We start from the raw sequence: 26,818 nt of genomic DNA, 5'->3' as shown, positions 1-26,818 counted from the left end.
TCAGGAAGATTGACTGCGTACATAAGTCCTTGGTAATTTCTCTTTAATTTATCACCAAGGTGTATTTTGTAGTTTTGCGATTGGTTTGGTAATCCCTCGGTCTAGATTTCCAGAGTAGTCACTTTCGTTCCTTTTCGACTCTCTAAAAGAAAAGGTCCATCTGAGCACTTGTCACTTCAGGCTCATTAAAAATCGAAGGCGACTAGAGTCATCTTTAGCTTTTTCTCAACTCTTAAAAATTGAAAAAGCAAAGTTGTGTCAAAGCGTCTTTTAAATTTATTTAAATCAGAATAACATCCCTGTTCCTTCGTTGATCTTAGGTTGAGATAATGGAGTCCACCAATCAAGGAATCCCTCTTGGGGGGAATCCTAGTCCTTTCTCTTCTTGGGGAGATATTGGTGCTCCGTATATGGCTACATTGTCCCTTCCAGAAATCATAATTGGCCTACCAGTATGGTTATTCTCGACCTCTGTCATTCAAAACACCATAATTCCTTAGCAATCAAATCAGCAACCAGATGATACTGAAGTTGTCCCTTCACCTTCTACTTCGCTTGTTTCTCCCTCCCCTTCTTCCTCTTCGCTTGGTGAAACTAGTGATACTAAAAACCAAGTAGCTGAGAAGAAAAAGAAAGGGAAGGAGAAGAAGAAGAAGAAGAATTCAGCTAAACAAGGGGGCAACCATGCATCATCTAGTGAAAATCACACACTGAATATTCCAAACATAGATCTCCATGCATAATTTGCAAAGGAGACCACCTTCATCGAGATTGTCCTTGCATTCTGCGGATCTTGAGAGAATGGTATCCCCGTTTACACCATCTGGTGTCATCAACCTCTGGCAATCAGGTTGACAACACACCATCAACTAGTAAAAATGAAGTCAATGGACATAATAGAAAGGTAAAGTTTCCTTGTAGGTTATGTGAAGGTAATCATGCTCTTCATCATTGTCCTTTTCTGGACGAAGCCAAAAGTTTTTTGGATAACCGTCCTACTTCACCACAGCGACTTCCACCTGGATACAAGAAACTCTCACCAAGTCCATCGCTAGTTGAAAACTAGACTGACATAACTCAATTGTCAGTCGAAATGCCTATCATTGAAAGTGAACCTTCTAAGTCCATACCAGACCAAATTCAACAAGTAAAGATGGCAGTCGACCCAATCTTGCCTTCAGAAAGTCCACCTTCAGATGATACAATTTCCAAAGAGAATGAGAACGACACCGTTCAAATTCTTTTTGTCAATACAGAGTCTGATGAACTTGGGGGCAATCCACCCATTCCTTTACAATAGGAAGAAAGCCCCCTAGTTCATGAGGATCATCCAGCCATTTACCCAGTACCTCCTCCAAGCATTCTAGTCATTTCCTTTGATTGGAATCAACGAGCAAGACCCCACCTTCCATTTAATGTACCATTACGGACCATAGTACAAGTTTACAAAATGATCGTGTCTGGCACTATCATCGATGAAGGGGCTTCAGTGAGTATCCTTTCCTCAACTGCTTGGAAAGTGCTTGGTTCACCATCTCTTGTGTTTGTCATACATCATTTGTCAGGCTTTAACAAAGGAACCAGTCAACCATTAGGGATCCTTCCGAAGTTGCCAATAACTTTGAAAAGGAAAACCGTTAAATTGAACGTGATGGTAGTCCAAGGACCATTAGATTACAATCTGCTTCTTATGTGTGACTATATATATAGCATGGAAGCTATTGTTTCCACACTCTTTCGAGTGATGTGTTTTTCACATGAAGGAAAATTGGTACAACTTATCGACCAACATTCATTTCCTGGTTCAAACACAACTACAAGTCAAACATCATCTCTAAATGGTCTCTTTGCATCAAGTATGTCTCTTCAACATTCATTTCATCCACCTAATTTCCTCGAGTAGTCTAGTGAATGTAACGAAGCTTAGGAGGTATGCCCCCTGATCTACTTCAGTAGGTGAACCCAGCTAAAAAGAGAGATTTCCTTGAAGGTTATATGATTGGACTGGAAAACCATTTCCTTACAGGGTATGTGATTGGTCTGAAATGGTTATTTCCTTGTAAGTTATGTGATTGGAAGCTCACACCATTCACCTTCATCTATTTCGATGGACAAAGCCAAGGAAGTGTTTTTTGTCTACCGCTGATAGAAACAATCCTGCCTAATCACAGGGACTTCCATATGGTAACTTGGAAACTCTCCTTTTCTTAATACCTGGGGGCATGCAAACCTTTGTATGCAAGTGAAAAGAGACCAATTTCATTTTTTAGCTTCTTAGCATTTTTAGCTTTTTAGTTCAACTTCTTAGGTTAGGTGATTGGTCTGATCCACCATTCACCTTTGTCTACATCGCACAAATGAAGCAAAGGAAGTGTTTTGCCTCGTCGGAGGACAAAACCATCCTACCTAACCTCAGTAGTTCCTTAGCTTTAGTGTAGTTAGCTTTGTAGTTTGGTTTTTTCTAGCTTATATAAAAAGGCCATGAGCACATGTTATCATAGAGTTCAAGCTCATTTAAAAAAATAAAAATAAACCTACCAATAAGAGACATCTTTAAACGACTGGCATGAGCAATGTTTCCGCAAGGTTCAAGCTCGTTAAAAAATAAATCCGCCTATGAGCATATTTTCTCCTGGTTCAAGCTCATTAAAAAATGAATCCACCCTCGGTAAATGACCTTTGTGATTTCCCTGCTATTAGACTTTTGAACCTTGGTTGTGTTCCTACCATCACCTCCATTCTTTTGGACGGTCATACGCTTCCACTTGATTGTTTACCCTTTTGAAGAACAGTTGTGACTAGTGATTCTGATTGCCACCCTCTTCACACTTCCATGTTTTGAGAAGTTCCAAACTTACTTGGAACTAGTTGCTACCCGAAAACACCACTCGTTCCTAAAAAACAAGTCTATTTTAAACTCTTTTTAGACTCATTAAATATAAAAATATTGTTGAGCTATTGGCCTTTCTAGCTTGTTAAAGTAAGGTGAAATGCCATCCCTCCTGTACATTTTAATCTTTTTGGACCTAAGGGATTATCAAACAAAATGATCGAGTGCTTGTCTTTTTCGGCACACTAAAACGATCAAAAAGTCATCCCTTTCGTATTATTTTATACTTTTTCGGACTTAAGGGATTATGCTACGAAAAAGGATTACTGGAGTCTCCTTTTCATCCCTTTTCTAACTCTCTAAACATGAAAATAACTGAGTTATCTTTGTCATTAAACTCGTTAAAAGAATAGTGACAAACTTCTCCCTCCAGACAAGAACAAGTTTCATTGTTGCTAGCCTCGCTAAAACATAGTGATAGGTTTGCCCGAAGCAAAAATTATAGACCAAGCATATGTTATCCTCCTCAAGATTGACAAAAATAAAGAGGTACTGGTCAGAAATGACTGGGGAAAAAGGGAAGAAAACTTGAAGAATTTCATTGGTAGTAGGTCGCTCTTGAACATGACACTTTCACTCCATCACCATGATTGAGTCGGGTTGGGTTATTCTGTTCACCAATCATATCACCATTGGTCCTTTGTACCATCCATCTTGTGGGGTTAACGCTACCAATCCATCTCAGTGTCACCGACATGTTCAAGAGAAGTCATTCAGAGAATTTACCATCTAGCTAACGCCTCATCCACTGCAATACTTTCACCCTTCATTTTTCATGACTGCCATTCCTGAACCTTGTTTCACCTCCAGAAAAATCATTTGATTTGTTTCTTGTCGTAGATGTGGGATACATCAAGGCCCTCCTACGATGGGTCACTTCTTGTCAACATCAGCTCATTATCCAAGAAGTTGACTTAGAAACAACCCTTTCAGTACTTGAAGCTTGCATGCCTTAATGGCAAGTTTCTCACTTCTGGTGACAGGTTTACATCAATGACCTTCAATCGAAAGATTTTGCGTGGTGTTTGACATTGCCTCATATATTCACACCACATGAATTGTACTATAGTACCTTGAGGGTCATTATCATTATCGGTGATTCCTCTTTCACCTGTTAACAGCTTACATTATTGGCTGGTAATCAGGCGACGTCTTTCCATGGTCGACTTCAGAACATTTTTTCACATGGATCAAATTGTACATTGAGCGAAGATTGAACGAGTTTGAAGACCCCGGATCTAGTTTCATCCATCCAAGCTATGATATATTCAGGAACATAAAGACATCAAATATACAAAGAAGCTGCACAGATAGTCATCTAAGCCAAAGAAGATGACTCTTCATATGAAGAATCACCAGTCTGCAATAGCAGGCGATTGTCTGTCCTATGTACATGAAAATGAATTTATAAAGCTGAGCATGGGAATGCCTGCCTCAGCTACATCATGAAAGTAATATGATGATGATGTATCGTATTGTATCTTATACAGGTCACCTTCCAGTTCAAATACCTCGGATCCTCATGATAAAGCATTTCACCTGACATCAAAAGATTTACGACTTCATGCTTTAGGGGGCAACTGTTATAGACATATTTTGGCACTGCAACCCCGATATTACATGTCAATAAACCAAGGGCTCTTTATTCCCTAAAAGTGTTGTTTCATACCCTAAAGGATCATGGTCAACCGATTACATAATTTCCTAGAAGTTCCACCTGAAAAACCACTCAGAATTGGCCAAAACTGGACCACACTGACTGCTCCACTGTCAGGGTGCGATGCATCTCACCTTCTACACATAGGGGGTGCGATGCATATTGAAGAGGCCTTCTGTAGGGTGCGATGAGAAAGAACAGACAAATGGCAGAGACAATTTGCTAAGTGGAAGCTCATGGAATCTTCTAGAAACTTCTCCCATGACACTTGCTTCTCTGAATTTGCCCAGGGATGAGTAAGAGATCAATGAAATCTCCAAGTGGATCCAAGAACTATCAGTGGAATGACACTAATAAAAAACCCAGAGCTGACTCACACCCTTGCAAGACATCTATAAATGGATCCCTTATCTGAGAGATCTAGAGGTTGGAATTTTGTAATTTCTAAGGAATTGTTGTTGGTTTATCTGTGAGAAGAGACATTGTATTGTTGGGTGATCTTTCTTTTCATGAGGTGAAAAGGGCTTTGATGCTGGGAGGATGATGCTATATCAGACAACTGGGTTGTAATCCTATCTTCTACTATTAATAAAGTTCTTTGATATTTCCTCCATATAATTGTGTATTTATGAATCTTATTGTATATGAATGCAATTATATGGTCAATGAATTTCTGATTCTGCATTGTTTACGATGTTTTAGATCGAGATGCTTTGAGGGTTTTTTGTTACTTTGACTCTACAGGTACTCTCTAAAGCGGGACAAGTAGGAGTGGAGTGGCAAATTCTATCAAGGGAGAGAGAAATCAAGCAAAGATCCAAGTGGAAGATCTAGGTTGGTCCCCTTTGCTTCTCTCTTATCTATTACACAAAGGAAATCACAAATTGCTTTGATTGTTTGTTTCTAAGATACCTACCCATCTTAGTGGGACTAGAAAATCGAATAGACACTAGTTTTCCCAGAAGCAATGGGTGATGTTTCGTTTTGCATGTCTATGATTCTTGTTTTAGATGGTGAATTAACTTCTGTAGATCAATAGAGTAGCTTCAAGAATTGTGATTTAGTAAAGTTCATGAGCACCATTGAATCTACACATTAATTTCTACAAGCTCAACCTCCCACCGACCATTAATGGAGCTGAATCAAAATAAATTTTCACTCATGGCCATGATGCAACTTCATACTGGCTTTGGAAGCTAGCGAAATCTCATGTGTGTGCAAATCATGCTAGTTTTCACCAGGTCATCAATCATTGGAAAGTTGGTTAGTTTATTTGCACATATTATAGATAGTTTTCAATGTATGTAGTTTCCTCACTAACTGCAATGGTGTATATGACAATGTGGTACAAAAGAAAAGTTTTGACATTTACATTGTGGTACCACTTTTTTGTGCATCTGTGCATACTTTTTATTTGGAGTTGAGTAATAGACTTCTAAGATGGCCTTTCTGTCATTTTCACTCATGCAGAGGCTTGTTCTAGACCTTAATTCTCTGTACAAATTGATAGGTTATGGACACACGCTTGCATGGAGCCCTATATTATTGCAACTAATAGGAAGCTGAGTATGCACCCCATCTTCAAGCTATTGCAACCACATTTGTGTTACACTATGGAAATTAATGCATTGGCTTGCCAGAGTTTGATAAATAGAGGAGTTATTAAATCTTTCTTTACACCGGACAAATACTCCATGGAGTTAAGTGCATCTGCATATGACAGAAAATGGCGCTTTGACATGGAGGTCTGCCTACAAACTTGCTTGCAAGGTATGTGGTTTAATTTGAGACAGTAAAAACATGACTTTACTTTCATATTCCATTCTCCATGAATACTCGATGAATCCGATGGGATCTAATATTGATAGAAGGCACATTCAAATCCTTTGATATGAGATGCTACTTTAGTTGGAAAAAATGGACATTTCTTCTATTGAGGAGCACATTGTAATGTCTTGATGGATCCCTCACAAATAGGTCTTCATTTGACAATAATTTTAGTTGCCTAAATGAAAATTTACAATTTTTAACTCTAGCATTTTTATATCACCCATTTTAAATCCCTTGTACAACAGGCCTAAACTACAGAAAACATAAAAAGATTTTCCTTGTCGTATCTTGATTCCTAAGGGAAAAGGAAGTGGTCAATATGCTCCAAATTCCCTTAAAGAAAATATTTTCCCAACCTTAAATCTTAACCAGCACTAGTCTAGTTCTTTGAAAATGGCCATTAATTCGAGGAAATGGTTTTTTGGATTGGAGAGTAATGCCATTTTCCTACTCATTTTTATCAAGAAAGTAGACACTTCTGCATTGGTAACTTGTAATGCTTATTTCTAATCGATGTCTACTAAAATCATCATAGACTATTAATGTGTTTCATAGTCTGTATTATTCCTTCCCTTAGTTAGGATACTCTACATAGGATATTTCCTAGTAGCTAGGACATTACATATGTTGTCAGTGTTGCTCCCATACTTGTATTTAAGTGATTTGTCCATACAACTTATCAATTAAGATACTACAAAGGGTGTGTGATGGTCCAACCTTATTATCTCAGTATGAATTTCAATAGAAACACATCCCTTGTATTTTTTCATCTTTTTACACATTCCTGCCACTTTTATGATCAAAATTTCCAATTACTTGCATGGTGCAACTACAAGTTGTCTACCTCAGAATCCACAACAATAAACCATGGTAGCCACAAAAATATCATAGCATAACTTAACACTTTATTTATTATAGAAACTAAACAAAACCAGAAACAAAAAAAAGGCTATTCTTCTCATTACATCACAACCTCAAAATGTCACTCACTCACATGCAGACTCATCATCAGATCTACTGTACAAACTTAATGCTCCAGATCCTTTCAACTTCTACTATTCTTCCAATATGGATCTTGATCTCCATGAGTGAACCCATGATCTTAAAGAGCTCTCTAAACTCTTTGCTACACTAGAACCTGAGATCTTCTTCTTCGACCTTCCTTGTTAATAGATACACCTCTTTTTCAATTTTAGATACCCATGGACATCCTCTTCTCATCTTCTTGGATTTCCTTCCTGCCTTGAGCTATCCCAAGCTTCCCATTATTGAGCTACCAAAAGCTATCCATGAATGAATTTAAATGCTTGTTTTAGAGGCTCTAATCCTCTATAAAATATGATCATATAGTTGACTATGTCAACTGGGTCTACATTGTCACCAATCATCAATTACCATGTGGAATATTACCCAACTTATTCCTAGGTATTTGTGATGAGGTCCCTTTGTCCTTCTATTAAATGCAAGAAACTATTGTTGGAATTAACAAATTGGGAAACTGGAATTGAAATATTTTTGGGTGATGTTGGATGGTCTATAAAATTATTTTAGTGCTTCTGTAACAACCCCGGGTTAAAAGGTCATGTAATAAAAGTTAATAAAGGTAAAATAAGACCACGGGAAAGAGACACTTATTCCAAGCTAAATGTTGGGAAGCATATCCTAGTGGACATCACTTGTTGTGTTTAATGGCTAAAGGGAAATTGCCAAAGGCAATGGCTATTGGCCCTCAGTTTTGGTCCATTTTTACTTAAGGAAACTTACTTAATCCTTATATTTTCCATCCATTTTCCATTACATCCATCTCATTTTGATGTATTTTATGCATATTCAGGTATTTAATTTTAATTTTGCAATTTCTAGAAGTTTTTATGAAAATTGAATTTTAAGAGTATTTTTGGACAGAATCAGAAATTCTCGTAATGGCTATGTGGATGACATATTTTCAAGACACTTGGGCTCGAGATAGATACATGAATGGAAAGCTTAGGAACTAGGACTGAACTAATTCCAATTGGTTCAGTCAAAACAAGCTAAATCAGGCCCAGTCAAGGCTGGTCAAACATGACCAGTCACTCAAAAAATCCGTAGGAAATAGGGCAGTTTTATGATTTCATGGATTGTCCATATTTCTAGTGATAGATTGGATGGATTCGAATTAGATAGATGGATATGAATAGATATAGTTGTTAGAGAGACTTTAGATCAATTTGCTTCATGATCTTCTATTTAAGCCAAGACTTTGAAGGCTTATGATATGTAATTTTTATATAACTTTATGCTGAGACATTTGAATATTGGAGGTTAATTAGATGAACTTGTTATACTTCCATTTTACTGTTCATTAGTGTGGATGAGTGCTTGAAGTTTCAGCATTTGATAGTAGCCTCAAGTGTGCAAGGCAAGGGTGGAGGGCCCCCACTCCAAGCTAAGTACACTTCATTGTTAAACTAGCTTAATTTTCATGAACTAGTTGATTTAGATTTGTTTACTTGTTTTGTTTCAGATTTTCTTATTTGATTAATGTGTGATGATTGTTGAATGGATATTGGTTTAATTATAATCTACATATAAAGGGACACATAGGAATTTAAGTTAAATTCCCCTTCTATTTGATCTTGAACTAAAACTGAATTTCATTCTCCTTTTCTTATTTGAAGTTATTTATGCATTTCTAGTTTGAAGCAATGGTGATTATGATAGAGTAGAATTGTGAAGAAGGACAATCTGGTCCTCCTTAGTTAGGAGCCTCTTCTTTTACATCTTCTGTATCATAAACCATTGTTAATTAGTTCTTTAGATTTCTCTTCATGAAAGTAGTATTGCAGGGAAGGACAACCTTGTTCTCCTAAGTTAGGAGCCTCATACCTCACATATTACATAAGTGAATTAGAAATTGTTAAAATAGGTTTATATTTGTAATATGTACTTCCTTAACTCTTCAAATTTTATCTTCTGATCTTGGCTACATTTGATATCCATACACTGTGGACTTGCCTCCAAGTTTTACAAACCCGGATTGATAATGAACACTTGTGTTAATTTGTGTTAATAAATTGGCTCAACAATGGCTAAGGCTTTGGAAATGCAAAAAGGTATTTTTGGCACATTATGTATGAAAATAATGGAAATTAGGAGAAAATGAAGGTGAAAGTTAACAGGTTGCATGTGAGGAGGAAAATGAAGGAAAATAATGGAAAATTGAAGAAATTAGAGGCCTCATCAATAAAAAGACCTTAGAGCATCAGTTGGTAGCCTTTCTTCATTTTTAGTGTTAGAATTTGTCTCAAAGAGGAGAAAGCACCAAGAGGAGAAAGAAAGTAAGAAAGGAAAGGAAAGGAAAGGAAAAGAAAAGAAGGACAAGGAAAGCAAAGGAAGGCAAGGATCAAGCAGCTTCAATGGGAATACTTGTAGGTAACAGATTGCATGTGTGATTTCCTAGCTGGTTTTGACATGCATGGTATGTGCATGTTGGTATATGGTTCTTTTTTTGTCATTGGCATGGATTTTTCAGGATTCGACAATGGATTTTAGCCTTGCCTTGTCATTTTCGAATAACCATGGTGTGATGGGATTCTTTATTGGTTTGAGCCTTGTATTATCGGATGGTTTTAGAATCCAGGGTGAGATGGTCTTATGAAAATTCCCAAAGACCTAGGAATCCATTGACCGGTAATGGAAGGATGCACAGTAAATCCCGAGGGTGGAGACAAGAAAATTCCTCAAGGATGGTGAAGAAATTTTGAGGCATCCAAGATCAGTTCAGTTTCTTGATCTCAACACCAGTTTATGTGTGATCACAATATGGAGAGGGTGGATGTGGCTTAACCATTGGATTACCTTGGTTTTTTATGCATTGGTTTATCCCATGAGATCCCAAATTCATGCTTGAAATATAGCACGGGGGTGATTGGCTGAAGAGAGATTTGGCTCAGCCAATCTATGGTCAGTGTAACATTGTCCTCCCACATTTACCCAAGTAACCAACCAACCAGGGTAAATATGCGATGAGAGGCTACTATGATCAAATTCAACCTCCTATGTTACCTTAAGGAAATAGAATCAACGAAAACACAACATACACACCTTCCACATCAGCTTCAAGACCCATGAGAACCATCCCAATACTTCAATCAACTTTCCCCTGGGTCCCATTGAAGTTTTTGATACTTTTACCTTTTCATGCTCTCATGACATAGGCCTGCCAACATCGAGGATGATCTCAGCTCTCTCATGCTATAGGCATGACAATGTGTAGGGACTATTTTTTCCAGTTCTATGCCAGTGTCCCTGAGATTTAAGCCACTTTTTCAGGCTTAGAGTCCAGGTCACTGCTTAGAATTGCATTACATCTTCAAAACAATAGAATAACAGGGAAAAAATGTTGCTAATGAAAATATTTGAACAAGCCTTTAACCATACCCTACTAGCCATGATAGGCATTTCGTCAAACATATCACAAACATGTAACTTACAGGTGTAAACAATAGAACTAAGCATAGGGATCTCATACTTATTTGAGAATCACTAAAAACCATTTCTCCCTCATACCATTTGCTTCATTGTAATCTATTAGGTCATAGATACATTTTCCATTCATTTACAAGTAAAAAAATGGTGAGAGCCATACATAGCCATTGTCATAAAACACATATATAACCAACATAATAGTAGCAAAATTACCAATGAAACCACAACCATATGATCCACATATAAATTAGTATAATACTCATAGAAATACAAATAGAAATAACCTTTCATTAATGATGCCAAATCCAAACCCGAGGTGGGACTACCACATTCCACTCGACCATAGAATGGCTCAACCAAATCTCTCTTCTACCATTCACCCTTATTCCATATTCTAAGCATGAATGTGGGACTCAAACCAAAAAAACCAACCAGGGCATACCGAGGCGAAACCACCTCACCCTCATCAATAAAAACTAGGCTTTACGTAATCCATCTTGGATCAATAAGCCAACACAATAAACATGTCATAATAGGCTTTACAATGATATCCACCTGATCACTAGGCCAAACAAGCATGGATGCCACCATATTTCTTCGCTTACACCGTGAGGAATTTTCCTGTTTCCTAGTGTTACAAAATATTTTTTCATGCCTCCTGCACTTCCCTGTGACATACCGTAAAGTGACCAAAACATGATCATTATACAGTATAATCATCAATTTATACAGCTTAGATTCCTCCTTTAACTTTTCTTGGAAAATCCTTGGAGCTCTCCCTGAAGAAATAGCTCTTAAAACCCTAAAATGAGAATCATTGCCCTTATGAAGCTCAAAACCACGATGATCGCCTATTGCACCTTGTTAATCCAGCAATGGCATTGCTCTATTCTCTCTCATACTTGTGATGGTCTCGAAAGGAATTTTTCCCAAAGAGGATGAGAAGCTTCATGATCTAGAATCTTCCAGAGCGACGACCTGGAGGTGGTTTCACATAGATGAGGTCGAATCTTCCTAATTTGACCCCTTGGTCTCATCCCTGTGAGCTACCTCCTTAATATTTGTGCCTAATCCTATCTTTGGAGGAGGCCTAACTCCCTCTCCCAACCTATAAATTTCCCCTCTACCATTCCGAAATGGTTCATCTATGTCCATTTGCACCCCTATGTTGAGATTGTGCTTAGAGGTTATTCATTAGACTTGGAGAAGGAGTGTTGGAGAGTTTCTTGGCTTGGACTTGGATTACCACTCAAGGAGATCCTTTCAAGATCAAGGCTATGATTGTAAGCTTCCCCTTTATTCTTTAAATAATAATACAACTGCTCGTTCATCTTCCCAATATATATATGTTCATGTATGTATTGGTTTAACATTCCTTGATCAACTAAATATATTATTATTGGATTTACTATTGGTTTTTGCATGCTTTGTTGTCTCTTAGTCATTTGTGTAGGTACATAAGCGTTGAAAGAAGCAGGATCAAGGTTGTGACATGAGCTATTCAAGGATCTCAACAAAGGAAATTGGATTAGCATCAGAGCAAGGTAGGCCTTCTCTCTTGTTCTACTTTTCAATCATAATATAGGAATATGTCTAGTTGATTGTCCCTTTAGTTGCTAGACCCACTCATTGGGCTAGAGGGATCATCTCTATCTATAGAGAGGATCAACCTTGTCAACAAAATGGCAACTCCATTGGGGAACCTATGACCCTTTCCTTCCTTTCCTTCACCTTGTGTTTTGAAGAGTTTGGTCAACCATTGATTTTTAGACTTCATTGCTTGCTTGTAGTCAGTGTCATTGTCTGGTAGATGCTTGAAGATTGTTAACTTGAGCTTTTTTTGAAAATTTTGGACTTTTTTTGTCCTTTTCCTCGACCATCACTGATTTGAGCCTGATAGTCGCGATGATATTGCGGTTTTTTAGTTACAGTAGTGATGATCACTAATTTACTTTTGACAGGTGCAATGATTGCAGAAAATTAAGAGATTTAGGGTTCTCTCTTTGATTTTCAGTGCTAGTTGCCTTCTCCCTGTGATTTACCAATTTGTTTTTTCATTGACTCTCTTTGTCTAATTGCAATTGTCTTTTAACTTGGCTTGAGTGTCCTTGAGATTTGATTAGCCTTTTAGGGTTCAAAGTCTTCTAGGTCAACCTTCATACACTCATTGGTCTTCTCATGAGATATCAAAGATCAATTGCCTGTGTTAAAGAGTCTTGGTGTGTTCAATCATACTTTGCATATCACTTTTTGGTTCTTTTGCCTTAAGTTATTTTCATTAGTGGATATAGTGAAAGTTACTTAACATTCATTTGATGAACTATAGATTAAAAATCAATTGTCTCTTTGGAATCAAAAGAAATTTCTTGCTTTGAAGTTGTTTATGTTTCGAACTGAAAGTGGAAGTGCTATTCTTTTCCTAGTTTTTATAACATTTTGTGTTGCATTCGAATCATTGATGTGAAAGAGATTTTCATACTTCTTGGCTTTCTTGCATTCTTTTTTCCTTTACACTAGATTACATTAGTTTCATTTTTGAAAAGGATAAAAATCATCATTACATATTAAGGAAATTTCAATTTAAGATTTTTTTAGGCATTGCATTTGCTTACTATCTGAAAGATTAGATTTCATATTTTGCATTTAGCATTTGAATATGGTCATAGATGCATTTTTCATTTGGATTGATGCATGATTTGAGTGATTTTCTTTCCTACATAGATATCCTTCATCGAATTGAAAGACTTCATTTTGTCATCTAGATTGCATTTTAGGCAGAAGAAACATCGTTAAGGCCTTGAAATTGAGACATAATTACAAGATCAACTTTAAAATCTATCAATCAACCTAGCATTTTAAACATTAACGATCATATCTAGTGGTATAGGTTAGAGACATGTTTCGGTTTCTTTAAAACTTAGCAGCTGTCGTTTGCTTTAGCATTAGACAGCGCTAGCATGGACTTGTGCTCCCCGTACCGTCACATATATAAAGGGAGACCCCTCTAGGTTGCAATCCTTTATCCATAGGAAGGTGAGTCTTGGCTAAGTTGTATATTGAAGCTCATGATTACTTGGTACTCCTTTTACTTAGATTCACCTGAGTAGTCATTTGATATTTCCTAACTCTTTAAGTTTGAAGAGATCATTGAGCAACTTTTCCTTTCACGCTCGTAAAACTATTGAAAGAGACTAGAGTCACCTTTTTTCCCTTTTCTTGACACTTAAAAGATGAGAAGGAAATGTTTTTTTCTAAAATTTAACTGACCAAGATAAACATGTCAATCCTAAGTAGTTGCTTCTTAGACCAAATTGAGTAATTCCCTGTTAATTTCAAGATTGTTAAAACCTTAATCAATTTGTTTCCTTTCTTTTTTGCTGTTGAGGGAAAGCCATTGTGGCTAAACCATTGAGTCCATCTCATAGTTCCCCTTCATTGTATGATACTAAAGGCTCCTCCCAAGGAGTTCATCCAGAACTTCCTCAGTTGCTTGAGGATCAAGGTGTTGAACTCGGAATTGTTTTGAGTATCCAACCTTTGCGTTCTGGTTCACCTCCATCAGATTCTTGTTCACCACAAGAATCTGATCTGGAATCCTCTGATAATCCTATCCCGACACCCGAGAGTCTGCAAACTCCAAAAATTCCGCAAAGACTAGTTCTTTATCCACTAAACCCATTATTTGATCTTGTTGTGATATCTCCATAGCATCCGTATAGTCTGTACAATCGGCCTAGTGTTCCTTTGGAGTTATCTCCTTGTACATCTTCGATTCCTTGTAACCAATTGTTTCCAGCTATGGAGTCAGAAGACGAGATCCCAGTCTCCTCTCCAAGTCACTCAAAAGTTTCCACTACCCATAATCCTCACATTGATGATGAGTAGGGATATGAGTTCCCTCTAGAAGGTTTTCCTTATATGGGAAGAGTCCCGTCTCTCTCTTATCCTGAGCTTAGTGAGCCCATATGGCTGCATGGTTATACCTCTCTACCTTAGTTGGTTTTGGGCACTCCTAGTGCCTCATCATTGTATCAGAACCCCATCTGGTCTTCCGGAGCTATGCCTATGTCAGGTCCATTCATTCCGAACATGACCTCTTGACCGATTGTGCAAATTGTAGTAACTTCAGTTCCGGTTCAACTTACCATTCTGTTTCAACCTGCTTCTCATTTCAACTCACTGTTTTAGTTCAACCAATAGTCTTAGTTTAGGTCTCAGTTAGTTCTTCTATCCCTTCAGCAAGTGGATAGACCATGCCATTGCCCGGGGGCAAGATATGAATATCCCCATTATGTCTGGCGAAACTAGTGTGAGTGGATTACAAACTCACGTGGTTGGAATGAATCAACCCTTTTATGATGCTATTCCTAACCTTGCTAGTCCATCTGGGTCAGGTAACATCCAATACCAGCATCCATATATGGCTCAAGTACCATTCCAACTGGCTTATGTCCCATATGGTTCGCAAGCTATGATAAATCTGCCTTACATTCCTCAAGCCAAGCCTTATGTTCAGCCTAGCCAATTCGCTGCGCTTAATGGATATGGCTAGTTCCAATTCGGGAACTATCAATACCCTCAGGGGATAACCCTAGGAACTATCCAAATACCCTTGTAGCAATAAGGACAACCTTCACAACAGCAAGGGCAATCTTTGCAGCAGCAAGGGAAAGCATTGCACCAACAAGGACAACTACTACAACTGCAAGGGAAACCTTTTCTATAGTCGCAACAACCTTTGTAGCGCAACACATAGTTTGTTCAGTAGTCCTCCCAACCTTTTTCCTCACAAGGCTAACCTTTGCAGCCACAGGGTCAACCTTTATAGTAGCAAATCCAACCTTTATAGCAACAAGGTCAGCCTTGGCAGGAACAAGCCTTGTATGCGTATCAGCAAGGTCAAGGTCAACCCCTGCAGCAGCGGGTTCAAAATCCTTCTGTCCAGGGTCAACAGGTTCAAAAACCTTATAATCTGTATGCCATGTACAATGCTCATCAGTGGCCTATGACAAGGTAGTATAAAACCTACCCGGGACCTAATCCTCCTTACAGGAAAGGTAACCCTGAGTGGGGACAAAACTAGATTCCATATGGACAAAATCCCCCACTGTGGGGGAAAAATCCTTACCAACAAGGATGGCGTCTATAGTTTGGGTCTCCTAAAAGGCCCTATATGCCATTTAACACACAATTTCCTTTCTTGGCTATGTTGGAACTCCCCGATGTTTCGAGGCTCAGTAATGTTTCTATTCTTCATTCATCGTATTGGCCTCCAATTTTGACGAAGATTTCGAGCGATTGCCCCAAATTCAAGGGAAAAACGAAGGATGATCCACAAGCCCATGTGATGACATATCACCTCTGGTGCTCCTCCAATTCATATGTTGATGATTTTATCCATTTTTGACTCTTTCAAAGGACTCTCATAGGTTCTTCCACTAAGTGGTACATCGAATTGCCTCGAGGTACCTACGGTGACTTCAACTTTCTCGCTATGGCTTTTCTCACTCATTTCTAGCTATCGGTTCACTATGAAACTGGAACCCATTTTATTACATCACTTAAGCAAGACACCATGACTTACATCTATGATCATATCCATGAATGGAGATGTCAGTGTTTTCCTCATCAAGTTTGGGATTGCTGATGAGTTGTTGACATAATGGTTCACAAAATCCTTCGTCAGCAAAATTTCTAAGGACATATCCATGGGTGGATGTATTACTAAAGAGTAAGCTATCTCCTGTGCCCAGTATTTAGACTTGGTCTATTCACAATTTTGCACATTGTATGAGATGTTACCTGAAGCTCGGAGACAATTATCAGATTTTATAGCTTTGAAGTGTTCGGATACACTACCAGTTGATGGTGTGATTGGTTCCATGTCTCAAACTCCCACGAAATCTTCTTCAAAGAAGAAATTGGTCTCGAACATTGGTTCCAATAACCCTTATAAGAATTCATCTAGTCCTGGTAAAACCTCTAAGGTTCATGATATCCAGTCTACCACAAAATATAAGTCCTCTAAAGGTAAAAATAAGGGCAAAGTTGAGGGCAAAGCTGATGCCCCAAAATAGGACCCTCCTAAATCTTCTACTGATGACATTTCTTGAAGGAAGCCAAAGTATCCTTGCCTCATATGTGAGGAGGATCATTACACTAAATATTGTCCTCGACAATCTGAAATTAGTCGCTTACTGAAAGGGACTTTAGATGTCTTAAAAGAACCCTTTCCATCACAACAAACCCAACTGGTAGACCAAGCTCAGTCTTATTCTTCCTCAGGTTCCCAAGTGTTCATGATGCAAGCTTCATCACCTATCTCGATTGCTACTCGAACCAAGGACTATCAAGCTATGTCTAAGTAGACAATGGAGAAAGAAATCTTTGATAGTCCTTATACTTCTACTCCATCCTCTTCAGGTCCACTCCATATCGAGTGCCCTAATAGTGAGTCTGTCATCCGACCACCCCCTAAAGATGTTCTTCGGAAGTCATCTTTCAATCTGAATGCCAGAGTTGCGCAACATTATAATATTATTGAGGATTTAGCTCAGGCACCTTCGACGATGTCTACCTTGGAGTTTCTTCAATCCTATCTAATGCAGTAGAAGTCACTACTATTTGCTATAGGTGCTATCGATCCTTCTAATTCGAGTCTGATTACTTTCGATCTAGAGAATCATGTACCTTGTCTTCCTCATCAAATTTCATTTCTGATCCAGTTCCTTATCAAAGGAAAGACAATTCATAGAATAGTTATTGATGAAGGTGCCTCTACATGCATCATGTCAGTTTCATGTTGGAAAACCATTGGCTCTCCTCCTCTTAACCAATATCTAAACACCTTGGAAGCCTTTTATGGTAGAGGTTCATGACCATACGATATTATCAAAAACTTACCGATTACATTAGAAGGCAAGACCATTGAATTCGAAGTTGAAGTTGTAGATGCCAATCTCAACTACAACATTCTTCTCGGGCGAAGCTGGACTCACGCTATGTTTTATGTGGTGTCTTCTTTGTTCTGCGTACTTCGTTTCCTCATGAAGGAAAAATAGTCATGGTTGATCAAACGTCTTTCTTTTCTTCTGGTTCGTCCAATGGTAACGTTCCTTATGTGGGAAACACTGAGATTCCTTACGAGTGCGTGGGGGAAAATATCTTTAAAGACTCTTCCTTCATGGGTACTTTTACTCTCCCACCTCGAAATGTTCATTCAGTCAGTATGATCTCCGATTCTGTGAATCCTTGGATTATCCCTACCGAAGATCAAATTGACTCATTTGGCGATGCTATGCCTCTAAGTCCATTGGAGATAGATTATCAAGAATTTTTTTTAGCTTCGATGGCCAATTCTAAAAGTCATACTGTCTTTAGTATGCACCTAGACACTTATGTGCCATCCCCTTGGATTGGTTCTTGGGATTCTTCAGATCCCTTAAACAAGACGTTCCCCATTGACAAGAGTATCGTGGAGGTCATGTTTCTGGAGGAAGTTCCATGGAACAGTTTACATCATCGTTCTTCCTTTCTCCGTTGCCTCGATGATATGCCTTCATGTTCTGACGCATCTCTTTCTCATTCTCTTACATCTCCAATTTAGACACCTATCTAGGTACATGAAGTCTTGTCGGAGGGTAATATGGGAAACATCACTTCTACAATGCCTCTCGACATTTTCGATAAACGAGACATTATCGAGAACATCCATAATGGGGTTTCTTGTTCTCTAAGTGATATCAAGATCTATACTCAGCTTTTTAAATAATTCCGAGACATTTTCGCATGGTCATATGAGGAAATGCTTGGTATTAATCCAGCCATAGTGGTGCATGAGATCTTGACTTATCCTGGTGCTAAGTTTGCTTGACAACGGCTTCGCCCTGTGCACCCTCAAAAGGTTGCTGCTATCGAAATAGAAGTAGAAAAGCTTTTGAAAGCAGGTTTCATTTATCCCATTCCATTGATGGATTGGGTATCCAATATCTTCCTTGTTGCCAAGAGGCAGGGTATGATACATGTTTGTATTGATTACTGTGATATCAATCATGTGTGTCCTAATGACAATTATCTTCCTCCCTTTATTAACTAGATCATCGATGAATGTGCAGGGAGTGAGATTTTTCTTTCATGGATGGGTTTTCTGGCTATAACCAGATTAACGTTTCTCCCACTAATCAACATAAAATACCCTTCATCTGTCCCTGGGGATGGGTTTTCTGGCTATAACCAGATTAACATTTCTCCCACTAATCAACATAAAATAACCTTCATCTGTCCCTGGGTACCTTTTCTTACAAAAATCTTCCTTTCGGTCTGAAGAATGCCGGTGCTACCTTTCAATGAGAAATATCCTATGCATTCCATGACATTAGACACATTAATGTTCAACCATACCACGATGACTTCCCTGCTCATTCGGCTAAATGTCATGACCATTCGGATCACTTAAGAGCTATCTTTTTACGATGTCGGCATTACAATATCCATCTCAATCCACACAAGTGTGTGTTTTGCATCAATTCTGGTTGGATCTTAGGTTTTGTTGTGTCTCGTGAATGTATCAGGATTGATCCTTTGGATGTTGAGGCCATAATCAATCTTCCCCCTCCTTTTTCACTGCTGCAATTGCAGAGTTTGCAGGGAAAAGCTAATTTTCTCCGTTGATTTGTCCGAAATTATGCTGAAATTGCCAAAGGTTATACTCACTTAATTAAGAAGGTGATCCCTTTTATTTGGAATGGTGTTTCCAAAGAATCCTTCGATGATTTAAAGAAATCCCTGATTAATGCTCCTTTATTGCATCCCCCCTATTACCATCACGATTACTTCCTGTATTTGGCTACAACTGATACCACTATTGATTTGGCGTTAGTTCAAGATGACAATGATGGCAACAAGCACGTGGTTTATTATCTGAGATGGAATCTTCTTGATACTAAGTCTCGCTATGCTGATGTCGAGAAGCTTGCTTTGGCATTAGTTCATGCCATCCAAATATTTTGACACTATATCCTTTTATGGAAAACCACCGTGATTTCTGATCACAAACCCCTGACATATATACTGACTTGTCAGTTGCTGGGGGGAAATACTCTAAATGGATTGTCATCGTGTAGTAGTTTGATTTGGAATTTATTGCTTCCAAATCAAATAAATCACTCGTCTTTGCTAAGTTAATATGTGCTCTTTCATCTGGAAGAACCCCAAATGATTTCACTGAGCATATACCCGTTGAAACTTTTTGTCTAATCAACACTCTTGAACCCTAGTATGGAGACATTATTTTTTATCTCCAAACCTAGACCTTCTGATCTGAGTTGTCCCGATTTGATAGATGCTACATCTGGCATCAGTCCCAACCCTATCGGATCATCGATGATACATTGTATCGGGTTAGTGTGGACTCTGTCCTTCACAAATGTCTCACCCTTGAAGAGGCTGAGTGGGTCTTAAATGATTGCCACTCTGGTGCCTGTGGTGGTCATATGTCTGGATATGCCACTGCTCAGAAGATCCTTCGTGCCGGTTATTTCTTGCCTTCTATCTTTAAATATTTCATTCTAGCTGTCCAAAACTGCCATGAATGCCATATTTTCAACCGCAAGCAACACAACCCACCTGCTTACACCCAGTAATTACCATTGGCCCGTTTTCCAAATGGGGCATTGATTTCATGACATGTAACCCTCGCTCGACTGGGGGTATGGTGATATCATCGTCGCCATCGACTATTTTACGAAATGGGTTGAGATGATGCCTACATACAATGTTGACAATATTATTGCCACACAGTTCCTTTTTAACCACATTATAGCACGTTTCAGTGTCCCTCAAGCTATTGTGACTGACCATGGATCACATTTTCGTCAGCACATGATGGCAGAGTTAACTACTCAGTTGGCTCTTCGACATGATAGATCGACTCCATATTATCCACAGGCCAATGGCCAAGTTGAAGTAGTCAATAAGCTTTTGATTACTATGATTCAGCATACCATTGGGAAGCACATAAAATATTTGCATTTAATGTTATTCTCATCTCTTTGGGCTTACGGAACTTCTGCTAAGACGGCAACTAGATTCACTCCCTTCCAGCTGGTGTACGGTTTAGAGGAAACTCTTCCAATCAAATGTGAAATCCCTTCACTTAAGCTAGCTATTGAACTTCTTCTGAATACCTTTCCTGAAGAGGAGCGACTACTGTATCTGGAGAGACTCGACGAGACTCATCGCATTGCTGTGATGGTTATGGAAGCTCAAAAGAAATGAGTCAAAGCTCACTTTGACCAAACCATTTCTCCTAACACATTCATTGAAGGTGACTTGGTCCTTCTTTACGATCAAGCCAACGATAAGTTGGGGGCAAGCAAGTTCGAACTCATGTGGCATGGGCCCTACATTGTCAAGCGTGTCTTATAGAAAGGTGCCTATGAGCTATGTGATTATGAAAGAAATGCATTGGCACAACCCCGTAATGGGATGTACCTCAAAAAATATTATGCATGAGATTCATATGATAAATTTTGTACATTAGTGTGTTAATTCATTAGTGTGAATTTTGATTTTTGGTGTGTTTATTTTCTTTGTAGACATATGTTTTTTTGATTACCCTGTGTTCCACTCAATTTGTAGATGTCTTTAAGTCATTACATTGGTTTTGTTGATGGTGCTTGTCATAGCACACAGAACCTATCTTCCACAACATGGGTACTTTATGATCCCAATGGCAAGCTGATTAACTTACAAGGTATCTGCCTTAGTTGAACAAGTTATGCTACTGCTGAATATAGTGCAGTTATTGAACTCTTGTTAGAAGCAGTTGTTATTGGCATTATGGATTTAGTTGTTAAGTTGGACTCACAGCTTGTTGTGTTACAATTAAATAATCATTATTCAGTAAGAAATCCACAAATATTGTGTATGTATCTATGTGTTAGATTGTTGGAAAGAAATTTTGATTACATTACATATCAACATATTCCACGTAATTTAAATACATTAGCTAATGCATTAGAAAATTTTGTTCTCGATAGGCATTTGCATCATTTGTAAAACTGAATCATGTTATGGACACATAAGTAGAAATAAAACATGCATCTATATATATATATATATATATATATATATATATATATATATATATATATATATATATATATATATATATATATATATATATATATCGCGTCTGTGAGAGTATTTACATCAAAATGTCAAAAAATAGAGTGTTATGAGATACTTGGCTTTCAAAGCCTACAAAATGTGTAAAAGACTAGAAAAGCTATCAAACTGCATGATGCTCATGGTAGCATGACTACTCTGATCACTTAGCCTAGTAGCTGACGCAGTCTCGTAGAGACTCCCATTTTATGTCTTTGCCAACGCAGTGGAACATCATCGATAGTGGAATAATCTGGAACCCCTCAAGTGATTTCCTCCAGATTATGCTCCATCTTAGCTAAGGGGTCAGCCCCTTCCTCGTACTCCACAACCACTATCGGATGGGAAGCTCACCATGCTATTGGAGACATGCTTGGTGGTCTCTCTAGTCCCACATCTACACATTTATCGTAAGTTGAGTCTTAGTTTACATTCTCATAAAAAATTATAAAACTTAAAAAAATTCAAAAAACAAGTTTTTACCTGTGTCAGTCCACTGTTCGCCTTGTGGTAGAGGTAGATCTAGATCCCCTCTGAAATTTGTGCTGACATAAGCACAGTCATCTACCATAAGCATCTGGAATTCAAGCCATGTAAATAACTATGGTGGATAGTGCATATGTTGACCCGTGCCTCCTTGAGGCATGAGATGGCTCCATCTCATGAGCATTGAATCTCGGGGGGAAAGATGTGGTACTTCTGCCCATTGATACCAAAAGAGTGATATTCGCTTGAAGAATAGGGTCACCAGTATAGAACCAAACCCAAATTTCCTCAGGTGTCTGTGCTTACCCTTGGTCAGTTGGCGCTTCATGTTCACCAAAAGGCCTCCACATGAGTTGAAGATGGTGGGGGTCAAACAAGAAATAGCATACTGAAACTGTGACTTGGAAGCCTCATGCGGAGCTTACATGCTGGATAAACGTGCCATGGTGATTAAAATTGTTCTTAGAACAAGGTTATTGGTGATTGTTGCAATCTTCACCTTACCTCCGTTGGTTATCTCGGCTCCAGGATGGTATCTATGGACTAGGCTCCTGGTACTCTCACCTCCTTGGCAAGATCCAAACAGTTGAATGGATTCCCCTCGATGAGATAGTCCCGTGATGAAATAGATTTCCATATCGTCCAGTTCTAGTTCTTTCCCTTTAATGATGAAGATCTCTTGATCTACATCCCAAAGGTTGATTAGATACGGTAACAACTCCATTTATGCCCTCAACCCTGTGGTCCAGAAGAATTTAAGTAGGTCACAATCCCTCAGAGCATTTATGCATGCTGGATCCTAAGAATCTTGGAAATACTCAGCCTCATGGCCTCTTCTTTCCACTCCAAGACCATGCTTTTGCCGCAAACAACATTTAAACACTTTTTAATGTTTTTTCCATGGATAAAACTAATCAAATTTTGCTTAAAAGAGAGGTTTTAACTTCAAAAAATCGCTCTTGGTGCCATTGCGCCTGCTTTTCAAAACAATGCGATGACATTGTGTGAGCCTTTGCACTCGAGCGCGACCATTGTGGGTCCGATGACCATACTCGTGATGGTCACCGACGACCTAAGATTTTAAAATCCTCCTTTCTAGCCTAAAATTCGCTATTAAAATTACATAAAAAAAGTAATGAAATGCAAGAGCAAGGATGAGGCTCTTACCCACCGCAGATGGACTGTGAAATGGTACCCTAGATCTCCCACAACAACCATTGGAATATCAAGGAAATTAGGGCACAAAATCACTTTCAGAGCTCAGTTTGGTAAAATGGTAAAAAAATGAAATTACTTTTTCCTATTTATAAGTTTTGAAAGTATTTTTGTCGAATATTTTTGTAATATTTTAGTATTTTCTCAATATCAGTGATGGGTGTGTTTCTTGAGAAGTTACATGTGCCTTCAATGTGAATAGTGGTCATTATTGACCGATTCTAGGAGTTTTATTTAATCTCTTTTTCGGACTCCTTAAATAAACGAAAAAGGAACCCCCCTAGGGTCATCTTTCAGCTCTTTTTTGACTCCTGAAAATTGAAAATATTGTCGAGTACTTGTCATTTCAAACTCTTTAAAGCAAAGGAATCGATGTCACCTCAGTGTACATTTACCCCTTTTTCGGGATGAGACTGACTATTTACGAAAAAGGTACACCTTGGTCGACATTGTCAAGAGGTTCCCTCAGATATTGTTTTCTACCTTTTCGGGTTCGAGGGACAAATTACAAAAAGGGACATAATGGAGTTTTCTTTTCCATTTCTTTTTCAAACTCTATAAACGTGAAAAATATATCGATTTATTCTTACATCGGGCTCATTGAAATTTTGCGACGAAAGACTTGTCACCATGACAAGACCGATCTTCTCCTTCCTAGGACTCGTAAAACTTAGTAGGATGGATTCATTCAAAGAATGAACTTACATAACAAGCATATTCTATCCCCTTCAAGATTGTGATAAAAATAATTGGGGTACTCGCTAGAAATAGTTGGGAAAAATGAAGATGAGGCATCCTTTGTATATGCAGCATGTCGCTTTTGAACATGACACTCTTCCGCTCTCATGTTGGGTTTGGGATATCCTCACTCAGTCACTTTTCCTCCTGGGTTTGGGTGATTGGTCTTGCGTCTCATTTGACTATTCCACTCTATCATCATGACCTTTAGTCCCATGTTGAATCAGTTGTTGCCACACTCCGGAGTCGTGTCACCAATATGTTCAAGAGAAGTCTAATCTGCAGTTATTTACCTATACATTGTTTGAGTCATTGCTACAGTATTGTACATCATTCCAATTTATTCCTTATTTCATGTCGATGATGGGGGACTCATCATTCCCCTCCTTCAATGGGTCACTTCCTATCGACTTCAGCTCACTATCCAAGAAGATCACTTAGGAACTCCCTTTCAGTACCTTAGAGCTGGCATGCCTTAATGATCAGTTCTTCGCATTCGACAATAGGTCTTCGTTATTGGCTTTCGATCAGGTGATTCCATGAGTGTTCAACCTCAAATTAATTATCACACTCACGTATTGTACTATTGTACCTTGAGTGCCATTGTATTTATTGGTGGTTTCTCTCGTACCTATTAACAGTCCACATCATTGGCCGGTAGTCAGGTGGTTTTCTAGCATGTTCGACTTCAACACATTTATTCACATGCTATGATTTGTACATTGATCGAGTCAGAATGGAGCATAAGACCCTAAGTCTTGTTTGTTATGGTTCAGGTTACATGTATTTTTATGTTATTCATGATTGTACACATGTTTCTACTATACGGATGGCTATGACCATACCATGAGACTTTATATTCATGATGATCCTTGTTATCTAGATGGCTGTGCCCATACCATGGATCTTTTATTTAGTCTTCATCATCCGGATAGTTGCGTCCATGCCATGGATTCATGTCTTGATCTCAAATATGTATACTTTGTAGGTCTCCTGATAGTGTGTGTCTTCATCCTTTCCAAGAGCTCGTAAAGCATTTCAGCCATCATTCCTTGTTTTGCCTTCATGCTTTAAGGGGGCATCTGTTACACAATATTTTGTCATGCCTCCTGCAATTCTCTGTGACATACATTGAAGTTCTCGAAACATTGTCGTTATACAATATACTCATCAATGTATACAACTCAGATCCCTCCTTTAACTTTGCTTAGAAAATCCTTGGAGCTTTCCTTGAAGAAATAGCTCTTAAAATGCTAAAATGAGAATCATTACCTTTATGAAGCTCAAAACTGCGATGATCACCTGTTGCACCTTGTTAAACCAGTGATGGCATCACTCTGTTCTCTCTCATACTTGTGATGGTTTCACAAAGGAAGTTTTCCCAAAGAGGATGAGAAGCTTCGTAATCTAGAAGCTTCCAGAGCTGTGAGCTGGAGGTGGTTTCGCATAGATAAGGTCGAATCCTCCTAATTTGACCTCTTCATCTCATCCTATGAGCTACATCCTTGTCTGGGCCTAATCATATCTTTGGAGGAGGCCTGACTCCCTCTCCCAACCTATAAATTTCTTCTCTACCATTCCTAAATGGTTGATCAATGTCCATTTGCACCCCTATGTTGAGCTTGTGCTTAGAGGTTATTCATTAGACTTGGAGAAGGAGTGTTGGAGAGTTTCTTAGCTTGGACTTGGATTACCACTCAAGGAGAGCCTTTCAACATCAAGGCTATGGTTGTAAACTTCCCCTTTATTCTTTAAATAATAATAGAGCTGTTGGTTCATCTTCCCAAAATATATATGTTCATGTAAGTATTGGTTTGACATTCCTTGATCAGCTAAATAGATTATTATTGGATTTGCTATTGGTTTTGGCATGCTTTTTTGTCTCTTGGTCGTTTGTGTAGGTACATAAGCACTGAAAGAAGCAGGAACAAGGTTGTGGAACAAGCGGTTCAAGGATCTCAACAAAGGAATTAGATTAGCATCAAAGCAAGGTAGGCCTTCTCTCTTGTTCTACTTTTCAATCATAATATAGGAAGATGTCTAGTTGATTGTCCCTTCACTTGCTAGACCCACTCATTGGGCTAGAGGGATTGTCTCTGTCTGCAGAGAGGATCAAACTTTTCAAAACCTTGTCTCTCAGGCTTTTCCGCAATCCAAACCCAGATCACTAGGCCCTAAATTGAGACCCACTCTCCAGGATTTACTGCATATCCCAAACCCAAGATTACTATGAGCAATGGAGAGAAAACCACCTCTTGACCTTACCATATATCCTGCCATTCACTAACAAGGATTCCTAGGCCCACCAAGGCAAAAAAATCTTTGCTTTATTACAACTGACAGTCTAGCTCAAGGGTCACTAGGCC

The 26,818-nt window shown here is 38.5% G+C and overlaps 1 protein-coding gene across 1 annotated transcript; it reads left to right on the top strand.

Annotated features, from left to right (window-relative positions):
- Nucleotides 1-20,603: 20,603 nt before the first annotated feature.
- LOC149191579 (uncharacterized) lies at nt 20,604-21,122 on the top strand. The gene has a single exon (XM_089406702.1). The coding sequence runs from the start codon at nt 20,604-20,606 to the stop codon at nt 21,120-21,122; it is 519 nt and encodes a 172-aa protein (XP_089262828.1).
- Nucleotides 21,123-26,818: the final 5,696 nt, after the last annotated feature.

The sequence above is a fragment of the Pinus tabuliformis genome, chromosome 2_2, assembly GCF_031772625.1.
Source record: "Pinus tabuliformis cultivar Carrire ecotype Pingquan chromosome 2_2, CPIR1, whole genome shotgun sequence".
Classification (NCBI taxonomy): Eukaryota; Viridiplantae; Streptophyta; class Pinopsida; order Pinales; family Pinaceae; genus Pinus; species Pinus tabuliformis.
The sequence above is the reverse complement of the archived record's forward strand: the minus strand, read 5'-3'. Positions and strand labels throughout refer to the sequence as shown.

Excerpts from the sequence above, each read along its gene's own strand:
- LOC149191579 (XM_089406702.1), top strand. The coding sequence starts at position 20,604 with ATGATGCCTACATACAATGTTGACAATATTATTGCCACACAGTTCCTT.